Consider the following 17110-nt stretch of genomic DNA (forward strand, 5'->3'; position numbering starts at 1 on the left):
AAATGATGGAAACTTTAGTACCATGCGGCTACAATAATAAGAGTGAGACCCCTTTACAAAGGTTGCTTTATCACTTGCCATTGAAAGCTTGGGAAGATGAGTTGTACACGCGCGCTTCTCCTTCACCGTCCGCCATGGCTCACTTCCTCACGACGAGCACGCATGCCGTGGGTTGCGTGGATCCGGCCATTTGGTACTCCATTCCACTCATTGTGCACCGGAGAATATGAGACTCCAGGAACACTATGACATTCAGGCAACAAAATCGATGAAGAAAGCAGAGCATAAACGGGTCGCCTCCTCATGGCGTTCCTATCTCTTATCACAACTATACGTGCATATGTAATTCACCTTTTGTAGTCGATCAAAATTGATGAAAAAGAAAGAGTATTGCAAGTGCAGTAAAAGCAGGAAAAACACGTCCGGCCTTTCCTTATTTCCGGTTGGACGTTGTTCAAACGACTGTAAAGAAAAATAAACAACTGGAAAGAAAAATCATAATTTTACACTCTTAGGGCAGATTAATCTATACCAAACTACGAGTAAATACACTTTCATAACAGCTGACTGAAAGGGTCCAAATTGTTTTTTATTCAGAGTTTGAAAAATCTTGAACAAAATTAGAGGGAAAGCTAGAGACTACATTCGATGTTCGAAAAGTAACCGAGAGTTCTGTTTTACTGTAAAGATAAAGTTGGATGATGGAGATCAAGATCATCAGAACGCCCGTAGGAAGCGTTAAAACATTATTGGAACACAAACATGAAGAAAAATGGGATGTTTCTGCAGGCACTTTCTCTCCAACTCTTTCATCCTTGATTATATTGGACCAGGAAATTCAGACTGAGATTGAGGCACAGCCACAACTGCATGGAAATATGAAGAGTCATTCAAATCATAGAGCAAACTTGATAAAGAAAAAAATTATACAAAGCGAGTACGTAACTACGTACTCCCTCCATTCTTAAATATAAGTCTTTTTAGAGGTTTCAGTAGTATGTAGACATACTTTAGAGAGTAGATTCACTCATTTTGTTTTGCATGTAGTCCCCTAGTGAAATCTCTAAAAAGACTTATATTTAGGAACGGAGGGAGTACAAGGTAAGTAACTTACTCATATCTCGCATGCATGCATCCAACCTTTATTCAGTCGACCGACTCAGCAGCCCATCACGGCGCACAGAATCCCGTTGACCCAGGCGGTTGGCCGTGTGGCAACGAAATTCCACACAGGCGGTTGCCCATCCGGGGTCCATGAATGAAGCTCAACCACCTCCTCATCAGTTGAATCGTTTGGACGCCCAATAACAATCAGCCGGTCACCACACGCTCGGAAACCCATGTCCCAGCAATATCTGTGCCTAGACTGTACAGGCAATTTCCCAAGAGTGATCCACTTGTTGTCCAGCTTATCATACCGCTTTAAATCATTATTCTCAGTGTAATCAGCAGCATAAAGCTCGTTGTTCACAACCGCAAGGAGCAGAGGAGTTCCATAGACTGTCTGGTTGAGCCCCAGAGACATGTTGTTGATGACTCTCCATGACCGCAGGTTCAAGTCATACTCCTCACCGCATGTCAACCGCTCGCGGCTACTGCTGCTAAGACCACCGATGACATAGAACTTGCCGTCCATGAAGGCGCCAGAGCATCCGTACCTGGCCCTATGCATGCTGGGAAGGGGTGTCCAAGTATGTGTCTCCGAGTCATACATCTCTGCCGAACTCAATGCATTAGTAGTACCAGAATGAAGATCAAGGCCTCCCGCGACGTACGCCTTCTCACCGACACTTGCTGACCCAAACCTGTACCGCGGGGTGTTGATCGCATCAGCATCAGCCAGCCCTGTCCATGAATTGGTAAGGATGCTATATCTCAAGGCAACGCTTCCGTTTAATGGGCTCCCAAACACCAGCAGCTCGGTTCCTACAGCGATCGGCTCCCAGAAGTTGTAGCTTTGAGCCGGTGGCATCTTGGGCACGTGGATCCAGCGCCCAGTGGACGGGTCATAAGCGTCCCACTCCGGAGGATCGTTACCGCAAGAGAGGTAGAGCCAGTGCTCTGCGACTCCATTCTTGCGACGCAGGCGGTAGATGTCCCCGTTGCGAACCACCGAATTGAATTCACGGTTGAGGGAGGCGATGACGCCGTAGTCCCGCCTGGGCACAAGGTGCAGGCAACGGAAGAAGAGTTCCCGACCTATCACATCAATGGTATTGCTCCACGAGACCACGGTCTGCTCCTTTCCACCCTCCTCTACACCTGCCAAAAGCCAACACTTCATCCATCGTCTTACTAATTTCTACGAGTAATTTATCACCTCATGACGAAACGTCTCAATTACAACTGAAAAGCATACCTGGAGGATTCAGCCGCGAAGAGGACTCTGATGGTATCCTGCAGGTTACAACAACCATTTAGAGCATGAATACTCAAATCAGGTTTAATTGAATAACTCAACAGCAACAAAAGTAATTTACAACAGCAACAAAAGTAGTACCTTTTATCGCCATGGGAACCGGAATCCACTAATTTCACCTCGATTACAGGATTGCTCAGATGATTGCTAACTATACCGGTCCTGGAGACATACTGCAGATCAGCAGCCGCACCCCCAAATTTAGTGGAGACCTCTCTAAGGCCTGTCATATGCTCGATGCTGATTAATGCATTACCATGTCGATATTGTCTCCATTGTTCACACACCGAATAAAGTTCAAGTCGTTGGTCCATTTGGGGGATGGCGTCAAAAACAAGCCTGAGCTTCCAGAGATTAGGCATTGCGTCCGCCTCAAATCTTAGCCAAGCTATTCCACTCATGAACCTCAGCTTCAAGTACTTGAGAGCTGTGAATCCAGCAGCCGTGCCAAAGATTATCTTAACATTAGGTGACTTCTCCACATACAAAGACAGGGCAGTGAGGGCAGGCAACCGGCTAAGAATACCAGCATCATCTACTGACAGTCCATCCACTGCAATCTTCACAATGCATAGGTTGTCAAGTTGGATATTCCACAAATGCAGACCAGAAAATACGAAGGGGCTGTGCGATGAGACCTCAAATCTCTGGATATGCTGGATAGGATTCATGATCCACTCAACTCTTGCTTTTGAAGCGTCACCATAGCTAACCGAGGATCCATGGGCCACCACTTTTACAGTTTTCAGGCTGTCATGTTCATACATTAAATACTCAAGAGCACACATGCTTCTGTGCAGTTGGTCTAAATCTGAAGAAGGCGATGTACAAATGCAAAGATCCTGCAGGTGGTTCGGCCTGCAAAGGCTCATATCATCACCGACAGACCAATCCAGCAGATTTGTGTCAGGAGGAAGACTGAGGTGCAACAAACGTGTGAGATATATAATGTCCCATGGAACGTAAGTGCCTCTTGGTGTATCCATAACATCCAGTGTTTCCAAACACTGCAGCCCTCTCATCCGCTTCGGAAGTTTTATGCAGACATCACAAACAATCTTCAGATATCTCAGATGGAACAGTTCTGATACTCTAGAGAGGTCTATGGACAGGTCTTTGTTACCATGAGAAAGACCGGATAGCTGAAGGTTGAGAACACGAACAAGCTTGAACTCTCCAATACAAGGCATGCACTCTACCAATCCAAAAAATCCAAGTGACCGTACTTGTGACTTTCTGATGTTTGATGGTATCTTGGCATATTTTGCATCACCGAGTTGGAGAGATAGCCGATGGACCTTATGAGAAAGCGTCAAATTCTTTCGATTGTAATCTACTACCACAAGGAAATTCTTTTCAGCAGACTTGTGTACAATAAGATCATGCACCACGGCATAAACTGTGCATGACACCACCTCATTGTTGAAGTTGATAGACACAGGTTGGATGAATCTTCTATCAGCAAGTTCATCGAAATACATCCCTGCAACTTCCTCTATGTCTTGCCCTTCTCTTGCACAAAAAAACCGTTCGGCCACCCATTGCCTGACCAGATCACGTTTGAAGATTATGGAACCCACTGGATACATACTAAAATAGAGCAAGCATGTCTTGAGATGATGAGGAAGGCTGTTGTAGCTGAAGTTCAGTACATGTCTCGTTCTTTCTGAAGTTGAATTTGATGAGAAACAAGACAGTAATGAATCATGTATGTGTGTCAATAAATCCGTTGATACGGAAGGCTGGTTTGCTAAAAGACTTGCTATGCTGATGGTCGCTAGCGGCAATCCACCACATATTTCTACAATTTGGCTTGAACTTAGTTTGAATTCTTCAGGGCAGTCACTTTCAGAGCCAAAAATCCTGTCAAAGAATAGTTTCCTTGAGTGACCATCATCCAAAGGTTTCATCTCAAAAACTTGTTCTGGGTGATCGCAGCAACATGCTAGTGCAACATCTTCAATCTGTGTAGTTGTTACTATTCTGCTGCCTTGACTAGCCTTGGGGAAAACCTGATTAATAACGTCCCATGCCGATGTATCCCATAAATCATCAACAATAATTAGATACCTGCATGCCAAGAAAGTCCACACATGTCACATCTATGTGTCAGGCAAATGGCAACAGCACTGAGATATGCTAGAAAAGAATGGACTAGCCTGAAACTAAATGTTACTGCCAGCATCATTTGCTAGCATCATTGTAAAGCTTGTCTGAAAAACATCTTTTCAGAAATTGACTATATATCATCATGGCTTTTTTTTTTGAAAAACAACAGATCAACCTGTAGCGATTTAATGTAGTACATGCGATTCTAGACCATGTGGAAAATAAGTACATTATTTTCTAGCTCACTGTAAAGCTTGTCTGAAAGACATCCTTTAAAAGATTGACTATATATCACTCATCATCGTGCCTTATTTTTTTTGTGGAAAACAAAGGAGGAACCTGTAAGGAATTTATGTAATACTTGTGATTCTGGACATTCATGGATACAACTAGTACCTCTTCCCATGTAGATAATTCCTGATATTGTCAGCAGTAATGCAAAGTTCATCAGAAGCCTTTTGGCTTGCTTGGGGCTGCTTCCTATGGATTTGTGATAGCATGTCATTCAAAAGCTTCTTTATATCAGGCTTTTTGGACACCTGGATGAAAGCTCGGCAATCAAATTTTCTCCCAATTTTGTTGTACAACACTTTGGCAAGCATTGTTTTACCAAGACATCCAGATCCATGAATGGACACCACCTTGAGCTGCTCATTCTCATCATTAACCAGCTGAGAGTTGATAAACTTGCTCATCCGACCATCAATTACTAGGCCAGAACAAGTTTTCTCACAAGGTGGTGGAGGCATTGGCATTATAGGCCCAATGGCAGAAAATCTACATGCCACCGAGGTACTATAATAGAGGACTTGGTACCTTTCGTACCGTCGGATAGCCTCGAGGGCATAGATCCTGAATTCTGATACCTTTTCAATCATCTGCTGGTACCACTTGAGCCTCCTGGGAGCACGAATGACATCAACACAAATGGTTTTGGGGATAACGTGTTCTAGCACATGAGGAATGACATACTCAATTTGCTTCTGCCACTTGAGCTTCTTGGCAATCTTAGTAAGACCCATCTTGCGAACGGATCTGCATTCCAGAAGCTCAAGGGACACATGGTTGTCAATATAATCAAGGATGTCATAGGATAACTCTTGTGCCTCTTTCATCCAGCACCTCACCGCCATGGGAGGGTCCTCCACCTCTAACAGATCTTCAAGGTATGCACTTATTTCTTCAACATTATCTTTTAGGAGGTGAAATCTGTCATGGAGCCCCTTGGCTAGCTTGCATCCTTGAGGACCTAGCATAATGTCGAGCTTGTTAAGGAGGGATCCCATGGCGCCCAGTGAAACACTGAAGGGGGCCTCCACCTCTCCGTGCTTGCCTTCCATTGAAACATCTGGATGAAAGATAGACAAAAAAAAAATGTTCACTAGCACATTGAAACAGGAGAGACAGCAGAGAGAACAAATTGCAGAAAGACATGGAGTAACACTTTGATTGGTCATAAAGTAAAAGATTAAATGTTGCTTTGGAGTTAAAGTTTGTCAATTAACTACCAAATTAAAGAACTAAAACTTCCTCCTACCTAAAGAAAATAACCGTGTAACTAAATACAGAGCACATGCCTAGCTCTGCAGCTGAAGGGACCAAGGAACTCACAAAGTGTTTATTTCCTTTGACGTGCAAGGCAGGAGCTCTGCCGATTTCAAAAAGAGAAGAAAAACATTCAGAGTGATCGGGTTTATAAGGGAACTAGGCCGGCAAACACAACAACTACAAAAGAAAAAGAGAAAAGAACAACCACCAACGACAACCCAAGCAGACCATGACCACCTAGCATGCAAGCTTTTGAGAGAGGTCGAATGCAAGATCTTCATCAATAGCTTCAAGAAGAAAAACAATGTCCGAGTATGTCGCTGTCACCAGCATCACCCACCCTGGACCATAAATCTTTCTCCCAGACCCTCGCACGACTACCCCACCGAAGCACGAAAATGGTCACCCTATCCAACAACCTCCACACCACTTCCATCCAAACTGGCCACAACCATATATGCACTCTTCGAAAATGCCTCCACGGAGGAGAACGCCCACGAGCGGCAATATCAATGACAAAGACCCCCCCCCCCCCATCGAAGAACAAGGCTTTCGGCCAAAGTCTTATGCTTTGCCACCTCTGACGTTGGTTGACGCCAGGCCGCTGTGAACCTTACTTTCACAAAAATGTGACAAGAGCAAACCAGACCAAGAGGAATAGAAAGTTGCAATGGCCACCACATCATGAATTATCGTTGGCACCACAAACACCACTGCTACTACGACGGCTTTGTTAAATTACCACATTAAAACAGGAAATGTCTGACGATGAATATTGGGAGTGCGAATATTGCGGCGACTATCAAGTTATCTGCGACGCGCCGCACCTGCGAGACGACAGGTTCTTCAGCATGAAGCTTGACGAGACCTTTAAAGTTTGTATGGTACGCAATGATGACAAGTGTTTTTTCGTAATTAAGCATGCATGACTTCTATTTTTTTTTGCTTCAACGTGTAATTTTTATTTTATACAATTCGACTAGTTCCTTCCTTGTCATGCAAGAATATATGTGTTGGAGAGGCTCGGTTTTGAAGACCACGAGCGTATGGAGACGAGGAGCGCTAACCTGAGGACTATACATGGTCACACATTTGTGATCAAAGTATTTAATTCAGTTTTTAACACAGAAATAGGGTGCTCAAAGTGGGAAAAATCTTTGCAATGCAAATGGATTTCAGGAGGGTATGGAAATAACCTTCGATCTTTGTCCTGAAGATAATATGCCAGGCAACATCAACATTTGGGTGGTTGTCGATATGCTTCCTGTTTTACCTCCATGTGGGTTCCTCAACCATATTTGTCAAGTAATTTGCATTCTATAATTAAAAATAATTGGTGTTCATCCATATACTAAATTTGTCAAATTATAATTTACATCTTTAGCACAATTGCTTTATATGCTCCAGCGCTACTGCTAATATGTATATCAAATATTAGCTTCAGCGTTACTGCTAACAGATTAGCTGTAGCGCAATTGCCGCCTTTCTTCTACTAGTGCACCCGCACAGCGAGCTAGACGGACAAATTAACCATTTGTTGGGACAAACCCACCGGCGACCCAAACGTCGGACGAAGGTAGATGAAGGAGACACCATGATTTTTCCGGCGACGAACGCCGCGGCGCACCAACGCCTGTATCTTGGCTTTATTTCTGACAACGACTCGAACACATACATGAGGTACACACACACGCACGCGGCACAATCCAGAAGAACTCTCACGTCGACCCGACACACATCACGGTACCGACGGAGACTACATCTTCTAGCCCCCTCACATTTGGCTCGACACACCCCGTTGCTCGACAACACACCGAAACACGGCTACACACACCGGCGCACATACGCTCCTCCCAGGGGCTACATCTTTTTTCTTGCTAGACTCCCCTGATCCTAACAAACTCTATCACAACTGGTTTTATAGACAACCTGGTACGCAGCACCCACACACCGAGCTTCACGCGCACGAATGCCCTGACGATCCGGTCTACCTTGATCGTGAGCCTCCTGCTCATCCGCGAGACGTGGACGCCAACGCCCTTCCGTTGCGCCAACGCCCTTCCGTTGCACCCGCTGCATCCCTTCTCCATCGCTACACACGATTGCAGAGTCAGCCACATACCAGCCCGACACAACCTGATCACAAATGCGGCCACACCAGCCCTCGAGCTCGACCTAAACAATGATCCAAACACAAGCATGAACTTGTGCAGCTACAGCACTACACATACGCATGGCTTATTCCTAACGATCAAATTAACCATTCACTACATCAGGCAAACGATCGATCCAGGCAGCAAGCACACGTGCCAGCCGAGAGATCGATCCGGCCGAAAGCCGACGAGCAATCTCGGCTGTACTCTCCTCTGGTGCGGACGGCCGGGACCGGGAGGAAGCGGTCCAACCGGCGACGTACGTACGCGAGTAGCGCGTGCATCAGCGGCGACCATGCCGATCGTCTTCTCCCATGCATGCAAGCTCAGCATCAAAACTAATGTATATCTTCTTCCATCTAGGAGTATATCTTTTTCCGTGCTGGTCATCCGAGTAGAAAGGAGAATTATCTCTTGTATATTGATCCTTCCTCACCTCTCTCTTATATACACATGAGTTGGTTACATGGCCCTATCTAGGTGGCACGCAGGCCAGGGCATGGGAGTAGTGGATGATATATACATGGAGTGTAGCTACAACACGTAGTGGTACATCATGTGTTAACACCCCCCCTCAGCCGGAACTCCATGTGGATGGATGTTTAGGCTGGTACGAAACTCCTGGAATAGCTGTGAGGGAAGCCCTTTCGTGAAGACATCAGCATATTGGGAGCTTGAGGGGACATGGAGGATGCGAACTTCACCAAGGTTGACACGGTCACGCACGAAGTGAAGATCTATCTCAATGTGCTTCGTACGTTGATGTTGCACTGGGTTTGTGACAATGTAGGACGCGCTCACATTGTCACAATAGACCGGCGTGGAACGTGTGGGAGGACGGTGAAGCTCATGTAGGAGTTGGCGGAGCCAGCATGATTCGGCAACACAGTTAGCAACGCCACGATACTCCGCTTCGGCGCTGGAGCGAGAAACCGTGTTTTGCCGTTTGGATGACCAAGAGAGCAAGTTATGGCCGAGGAAAACGCAAAACCCCGAAGTGGAACGACGGGTGTCCGGGCAGCCAGCCCAATCTGCGTCTGTGTAGGCGAGGAGATCATGCGATGATGATTTGTAGAGTTGCAACCCGAAGTGAGTAGTGCCGCGAATGTACCGTAGGATTCGTTTGACGAGCTGCATGTGAGAATCGCGCGGCGCATGCATGAAGAGACATGCTTGCTGAACGGCATAAGAGATGTCAGGGCGTGTGAGTGTTAGGTATTGCAGGGTACCGGCAAGGCTGCGGTAGAGAGTTGGGTTGTCGAGGAGGTGACCAGCATGGGCGGAGGCTTTGGATTGTGTGTCGACAGGGGTGGAGACGGGTTTGCAATTGAGCATCTTAGCACGCTCAAGGATCTCAAGGGCGTACTGTTGTTGGTAGAGGAAGAGGCCGGAGGAGTTGGGGGTGACGTTAATGCCGAGAAAGTGGTGGAGCTCGCCGAGATCAGTCATGGAGAACTCCCGTTTGAGGGAGGTGATGACATGGTGGAGAGTCTGAGGTGTGCTGGCGGTGAGGATGATATCATCGACATAAACCAAGAGGTAAGCAATGGAGCTGCCGTGGTTAAGGATGAAAAGAGAGGAGTCACATTTGGAAGAGTGAAACCCAAGAGAGAGCAAGAAGGACCGAAAGCGATGAAACCAAGTGCACGGGGCCTGCTTTAAGCCATAGAGAGACTTATGCAGAAGGCAGACGTGATCTGGTTTGGCTGGGTCGACAAAACCAGAAGGCTGAGCGCAATATACCGTTTCCTTGAGATCGCCGTGGAGGAAGGCGTTTTTGACATCGAGTTGGTGTATCGGCCACGAGCTGGAGGTGGCGATGCTGAGAACAACCCGAATGGTGGCCGGTTTGACAACCGGGCTGAACGTTTCGTCGTAGTCGACCCCTTCCTTTTGAGTGAAGCCACGAACCACCCATCGTGCCTTGTAGCGCGCCAAGGAGCCGTCGGTGTTAAATTTATGACGGAATATCCACTTGCCAGTAACCACGTTGACACCCGCAGGTTTGGGCACCAAAGACCAAGTCGAGTTTTTGATTAAAGCATCATATTCATCACACATTGCGTGGTGCCAATGGGGGTCCTTGAGGGCGGAGCGGTAAGTGGGAGGAATGGGCGAGATGGTGCTGGTCGTGTGGGACAGAAAGAGGCGACGTGGTTGGTAAAAACCAGATTTAGCTCGAGTGCGCATTTTGTGGGAGTTGTGCGGCGGTGGAACGGGCTGGGCATTAGCAGGTAGACGTGGCACACGAGGAGTGGATGGCGCAGGAAGCGAGGGAGATTGTGTGGGGCCAGGGGCGGCAGAGGAATGTCCGGGATCCGAGGTGGATTCGCTGGCAGAGGCGACAGGGGCGGACGGCTGGCGTGTGGGCGGAGTTGATTGGTTGGTGGCGGCAGATTCGGTGGGATGGGGGCGATCCGAGAGGAGTGGGGTCAGTACGGAAGGCGAGGGAGATTCGGTGGGTGGGCGCGCGTCGGGAGGCGATCGAGGGGAAGGTGGGGCCAGGGCGGGCTGGCGACCCGTGATTGGCGTGCATGGGGGTGTAGCACCGGTCAGGGGCGGGAAAACCGGGTACGAGGTAGGTGGGAGAGCAGGAGAGATGCTGGCGGGATTTTCTGTGGCAGGGGAGTGATCAACCGAAGGTGTGGGTGTGTTATCATATGGAAAAACTTGCTCGTCGAAAACAACGTGACGGGAGACAATAACTCTGCGGGAGGATAGGTCGTAGCATCGGTAGCCCTTGTGCTCGAGGGGGTAACCGAGGAAGACGCAACGGGCGAAACGAGGAGCGAGCTTATGTGACGACGTGGCGTAAAGGTTTGGAAAGCATAAGCACCCAAACACGCGAAGGTGATCATATGTGGGGTGCACGCCGTGAAGGAGGAAGTATGGGGTTTGATCGTGAACAGCATGAGACGGGCGACGGTTGAGTAGATACGTGGCGGTGTGAAGGGCTTCGACCCAAAAAGGAGGTGGAAGATGAGCTTGGAGGAGAAGGGTTCGAACAATATCATTTGTAGTGCGAATGAGCCGCTCAGCTTTACCGTTTTGTGGCGATGTGTGGGGACAGGAAAAGCGGTAGGTGATGCCATTGGTGGAGAAGAACGAGCGTAGGGTGGAGTTGATGAACTCGCCACCATTGTCGCATTGCAAGGCCTTGACGATCACGTTGTATTGGGTGCGTATGTAGGAGAAAAGGCGAAGAAGGGTGGTCGATGTGTCGGACTTGTTGCGTAGGGGAAAGGACCAGGAGAAATGCGTAAAATCATCCAACACAATTAAGTAATATTGATAACCAGAGAAGCTTACAACGGGACTTGTCCATAAATCACAATGAAGGAGCTCAAAAGGAGCAAACGTGCGGCTATGAGAAGAGGGGAAGGGAAGGCGAGGTTGGCGGCCTAGTTGGCATGCCGGGCACGGTGAGTGCATGGGTTTATTACAAGGAGAAAGAAAATCGTTCGACGCTAAGGAAGAAATGACATGGGGGCTTGGGTGGCAGTGGAGACGGTGGTGGAGAGGGCGGTGCGCCAAGCCTTATTGTTGCCGAAGAAGGGATAGAGGTCGCCGGAGCTAGCGGAGATCATGATGACCCTCCTGGTGCGAAGATCCTTCACAAGAAAACCAAAGGGATAAAATTCAATGGAGCACGAGTTATCTTTGGTGAATTGCCGAACAGAGATGAGACTTGTAACAATATGGGGAGAAAATAGAACATCTTTGAGGTGGAAGTTGTGGGGCGGAAGGGTGGTGGAGCCAGAGGCCTGGATAGGGAGGTGGGTGCCATTGCCAACAACAATGCTAGACGAATGATGCTTTAAAGAAGAGCTCGAGAGGTCGATGTTATCAGGGTTGCCGGTGACGTGGGATGAAGCGCCGCTGTCGAGGTACCATTCTTGCGGTGCGGATTGGTCGTTGGAGAAGTTGTTGGCGCTGTAGGCAGCTTGCAGCATGGCGAGATGATCCCACGACGACTGCTGCGGGGAAGGTGGTGGTGTGTAGCCGGGCACGCGCATCGGATACGCGTGGGCGTGGGAACCGGGGGCAGGACCGAGCACGCCAGCAGAGTTGGGAGGAACCCAGCCAGGGCGCGGGTTGGGAATGGCCATGCCATATGGAGCGAAGAACCCCATGTAGGGGTTATAGGGCATCGGTGGAGGAGCGCCGCGGCCCCCGTGATCGCCGCGGCCACGGCCACGGCCGCGCCCGCGCCCGCGCCCGCGTCCACCCGAGTCGGCGCCGTCCTGACGATTGCCGGAGCCACGGCCCGGTTGGGAACCAGAGCCACGGTCGTTGGGGCGGAAGCCAGAGGAGCCGCCGGAGGCTGGAGGGGGACCGGAGGGAGCACCGCTCCCGGTGACGGCGAGGACGGTGACTGGTTCGTCGGCGATGCGTTGGGCGAGGTTCTCCTCGGCGAGCTTCAGGCGGGAGAAGACCGTCTCGAAGGGAGGAAGAGGGACGGTGTCCCCGAGGACGACGCGGATGGTGTCGAGGCGCTTGTCGATGCCGTGAAGAAATTGAGTGGTGAGATCCACCTCAGTGACCGCATGATCGATGTCAGCCAGCCCGACGGTGAGAAGCTTCATTCGACGGGCGTACTCGGTGACGGAGAGGTCGCCCTGCCGGAGATTGCGGTACTGCCGGTTGAGCATCATATACCGGGCGGCGCGATTGGCCAGGAAATAGTCACGGATGCGATGCCAGAGATCGAAGGTGGTGGTAGCCCCGACGACGTGGTCGACGAGGTTGTCGGCGAGGGTGGCATAGATCCAGAGGACGATGTGGGCGTCGATCTCGCGCTGTTGGGGGGTGGCGGTGGCGGGGAGGGGCTGTTCGATGAACTGGGCGACCCCGTAGCGGATGAGGACGAGCAGGAAGAACGACTTCCATTTGTGGTAGTTATGGTCGTCGGGGTTGAGGAGGAACTTGATGTGGTTTTGAATGCTGTCGAGGAAGATTGGATGACGCGGAGCCGGCGGTAAGGAGGACGACATGGAGGCTGGGGGAGAGGAGAAGAGGGGCGCAAAGTGGGAGGGTGGTGAGGCGCCGCTGTGAGATGAAGGAGCAGTGCCGAAGATGAAGGGGGAGGCGGCGGCGGCAGTGATGCCGTCGCCGGTGGCCGAACTGGAGGAGAGCGCCGGCGAGGGGGCAGAGCTGGTGCCCTGGGAGGCGGCGGCGGCTGGATCGGCCATTGGGTTGGAGTCTGATACCAAGTAGGAAGGAGAATTATCTCTTGTATATTGATCCTTCCTCACCTCTCTCTTATATACACATGAGTTGGTTACATGGCCCTATCTAGGTGGCACGCAGGCCAGGGCATGGGAATAGTGGATGCTATATACATGGAGTGTAGTTACAACACGTAGTGGTACATCATGTGTTAACAATCCGAGCTGCGGCCACACAGCCGGCCGGAGACTAGTCTGGCTGTCGGCTTCATCTCATGTCGTTCAAGACGACGACGCGCCGGGCGGGCTGCCCTTCATGTCTAGCCCCCGGCCCGGTGCACTACTCATCGACGGCGACTCACGAGGATCACGACGTACCGGGGCCGTCATCCGTGCACTACTCATCGGCGATGACGCGTCGGGGTTGCCGTCCGTGCGCAACCCCCGGCGCGGCCTCCACGCAAGGCGACGATGTGTCCTGACGGCCGTCCGGTCCCGTCGAGTCCGTCGGCAACACCATCTCGGCGGGTCTCGGCGACATCCGTCGTTCGTCACGACGTCACCTAGCGTGTCCTTCCTTGCACCTACACCATCAGCGGCACCTAGCTAGCGCGTCGCTCCTTCTACCTACACCATCAGCGGTGCCCTACCAGGCGGACTCGGCAACATGGTCTGTTCGACGCGCTGATGACTCGTCGTAACTTCAGCGGCGACACATCACCTGGCCGTGGCCGGGACAATCTCGCCCGTCCGAAACCTTTGTGAGTTCGGGGAAGAGCAACCACACATCCAACACAATGTTAAAAGTATAGGGGCTAGTGGGTCACACCGATGGAGTCCACCTTCGTCATCGATTTTTGTAGCCACCTCACCTCAAGAGCATCTTCAACAGCCGCACAATTTCTCAGAGCATCTTCAACAGCCGCAAAAAAAGACGCGCGTGCTAAAAAACGACAGTTTACCGTGCGCGGGACTGAAATGCGCGCTCCAGCGGCGACGGAAAAACCGCGCGCGCGGTTCCCACGTGCGCGAAAAGGCGGCAGCCCGCGCGTCCATAAAAGGCAGCGCGCTGCCCTGCCTCTCGCGCCGCGTTCTCTCTCCCTCTGCCGTTGGCGCCGCCGCCGCGTTCTCCCTGCCTCTCGCGCCGCCGACGAGCCACCATGCCGCCGCGCCGCCGTTCTGCGTCGGGCTACCGCGGCGTTCGCCAGCGCCCCAACGGCGGGTTCTACGCCGAGATACGCTCCGGCGATCTCCGTCTGAGCCTCGGCACCTACGACACGGCGCACGAGGCCGCCCGCGCGTTCGACGCGGCGGCGTGGCGCCTAGGCAGGCCGCGACTGCAGATGAATTTCCCCGACGTCCGCACGCTCCAGCAGGCATTAGACCTGGTCCCGCCGCCTCGTCTAAACTCCGCACAAGACCGTGCGGAGCACACTGCGCTGCAGCGCCGCCTCCTCGTCGCCCAGGAGGACGAGCGGGTCATGGCGGAGTGGCGCCGGCGCCACCCGGAAGACGTCGCCTACGAGCAGGAATACTGGGAACGGCGCCGCGAGGAGGACACGCGCCGGCGCCGCGAGGAGCGGTTGGACAGACGTCGTCGGAAGGCTTTGGCATGTGCGCAGGCCGACCTCGTCAATGCAGGCGGGAGGTCCTTCTTCACTGAAGAAGATGAACGTTGGTTTGACATCTGACTGTGAACCTCCGACGACACCGACGATGATGGTGGTGCAGATGACTGGAGCGACTAGGATTAGTATTTTTTTTATCGAACTATCTAGCACCAAACTATCTATCTATGTTTTCGAACTACCTATCTAGTTGCTATCTATGTAAAATAACTTTGTATCTTTTTTATTTAAATGCAATCTATTTATTAAAAAAAATTATGCGCGCGCTGCATTTTTGGGCACTGCTGGAGCTGCGCGCGCTGCATTATAGCGCGGCTGTTGGAGCCATCGCTGCGCGACGCGCAAAACCAGGCGACCAGCGCGCGGCAAACTCGTTTTTTAGGCACGGCGCGAAGTGCGTCTATTGGAGATGCTCTCACAAGAGGCCTTCATTCTTATATATAGTACCTCCTTTGTTTTTAAATATAAGTTTTTTTAAATTTTTATAATACGGACTATATATAAAGTAAAATAAATGAATCTACATCCGTATGTGAACTATAGTGAGATATTTAAAAAGCAAGTAGAAGATAAGAAAGTTAGCTTCCATCCAGCGAGTTTTCTTACGTAGCACATGAACTATTGCTTGCCAAAAATGGACAGTAGTGTAGATGCATGTATTACTGCCAGTAGTTTCAGGTTCAGCACGAGTTATGCCCTTGATAAAATTGTCAAGAAAATAATGCAGCATTTATTAAGAAAAGGGAAGCGGTTCTAAGCAAATTCTTGTGTGCATCCGACTATATATGTTATATGTAGATGCGAAAGAGTAATAAAGTGCAACTCAACTAAAAAAGGAAGGAGAGAAACCAAGAAGAAAAGTGTTTACCTTGGGTTGGATAAAAAAGGACGACCCTCTCCTGCTCCTCCTCCATAACACCATCAGCCAGCATCTTGTTGCGGGACTGCCTGCATTTCCAGCAGGGCGCGGAGCCGACCCTCTTACAGGCTTGGCAGACGAAGGCGCGGCACGGCCTTGGGGCGGCGTCGAGGAGGGGCCGCAGCCCGCCGGTCTGGTGTAGCTTCCTGACATCGTCAGGGCCGCCCACGGGCCGTCCGCCGACGAGGAGCTGCGGGAGGGAGAAGGCGCACCCCCGAGCCGCGAGCAACGACTTGAGCTCGCTGCGGTGCGCCTTGCTCATGGACACGTCGCGCTCCTCCATGGTCAGGCCGTACCCACGCAGCAGGGCGCGCAAGGCGTAGAGGTCGGCCGAGGTGCGCTCTCTGCGGCGAGACGCCGACGCAGACGCCGTGTAGAGAACCACCTCCGGCTGCAGATCCTGCTTGCCGTGCGGCCGGGACGACGAAGAGCTGCCGCCGGGGTCATACATGTCCGGCGGCCTCATCGATCCGGAGTAGAGTGTGGATATCTAGGGTTCCGACGGCCTGATCCGAAGAAGAGTGTGTGTGGCTATCTATCTAGGGTTCCGGCGGCCTCATCGGAAGAAGAGTGTGTGGATATCTGTAGGGTTCCGGCGAGAGGAGAGGAGAGGAGAGGAGAGGAGAGGAGAGGGAGAGCAGATGGAGAAGAGCGGGATGTCGTGGCTCTGCCTGTCTCCTCTTTTTCACATGCGCCGCACTAGCTTTTGCCTCTCTCTTTCCTTTTTGGTTTGGCCCAGACATGCATGCAAGTCATTCCTCACACGATATGCGTCATTGTGAATTACCCATGCATGCTGCGTTACCTGTGCGTCTCCGTCCAAACAATGGACAATCTCATTGGATTCTCGATCCTACAAAAGAACACCATTTTTTCCAACTTCATACAGTGCGTCCGTGTTTTTCAAGATTTCAATTTGATCATACATGTAACCAATGAGATAGATTACGAGGGGAGCAAATTTTATACCACCGAATTCATATCGAAATTTTTCGATACCAATTCAGTCATAGTATAATTTTTGATCCCACTAACAATCGGAACTAGCGTATGGTCAAGTTTAAATATCGAGCAACGCAGACGTATTACAATATTGTAAAATAAAGGAAGTATATGCTGCACGAGAGGTGAACATGTGCGTGCGTGTGGCTGAGTGTGTTGCCTGT

The 17110-nt window shown here is 50.6% G+C and overlaps 1 protein-coding gene across 3 annotated transcripts; it reads right to left on the reverse strand.

Moving 5' to 3' along the window:
* Window positions 1–568: 568 nt before the first annotated feature.
* Window positions 569–16674, reverse strand: LOC123413443 (disease resistance protein RGA5-like). 3 transcript variants are annotated; one of them, XM_045106379.1, is made up of 7 exons: window positions 15894–16670; window positions 5501–5876; window positions 4925–5428; window positions 2501–4489; window positions 2360–2397; window positions 1115–2262; window positions 569–866 (listed from the first exon to the last, which is right to left on the reverse strand). In XM_045106379.1, the coding sequence occupies exons 1-6, from the start codon at window positions 16408–16410 to the stop codon at window positions 1160–1162; spliced, it is 4527 nt and encodes a 1508-aa protein (XP_044962314.1). In that variant the 5' UTR covers window positions 16411–16670; the 3' UTR covers window positions 569–866; window positions 1115–1159. The 3 variants fall into 3 exon arrangements, with proteins under 3 accessions (XP_044962314.1, XP_044962313.1, XP_044962312.1); XM_045106378.1 differs by having other exon boundaries at window positions 1141–2262; window positions 4925–5876; window positions 15894–16674; XM_045106377.1 differs by having other exon boundaries at window positions 4925–5876.
* Window positions 16675–17110: the final 436 nt, after the last annotated feature.

Source organism: Hordeum vulgare, chromosome 7H (assembly GCF_904849725.1).
Source record: "Hordeum vulgare subsp. vulgare chromosome 7H, MorexV3_pseudomolecules_assembly, whole genome shotgun sequence".
Classification (NCBI taxonomy): Eukaryota; Viridiplantae; Streptophyta; class Magnoliopsida; order Poales; family Poaceae; genus Hordeum; species Hordeum vulgare.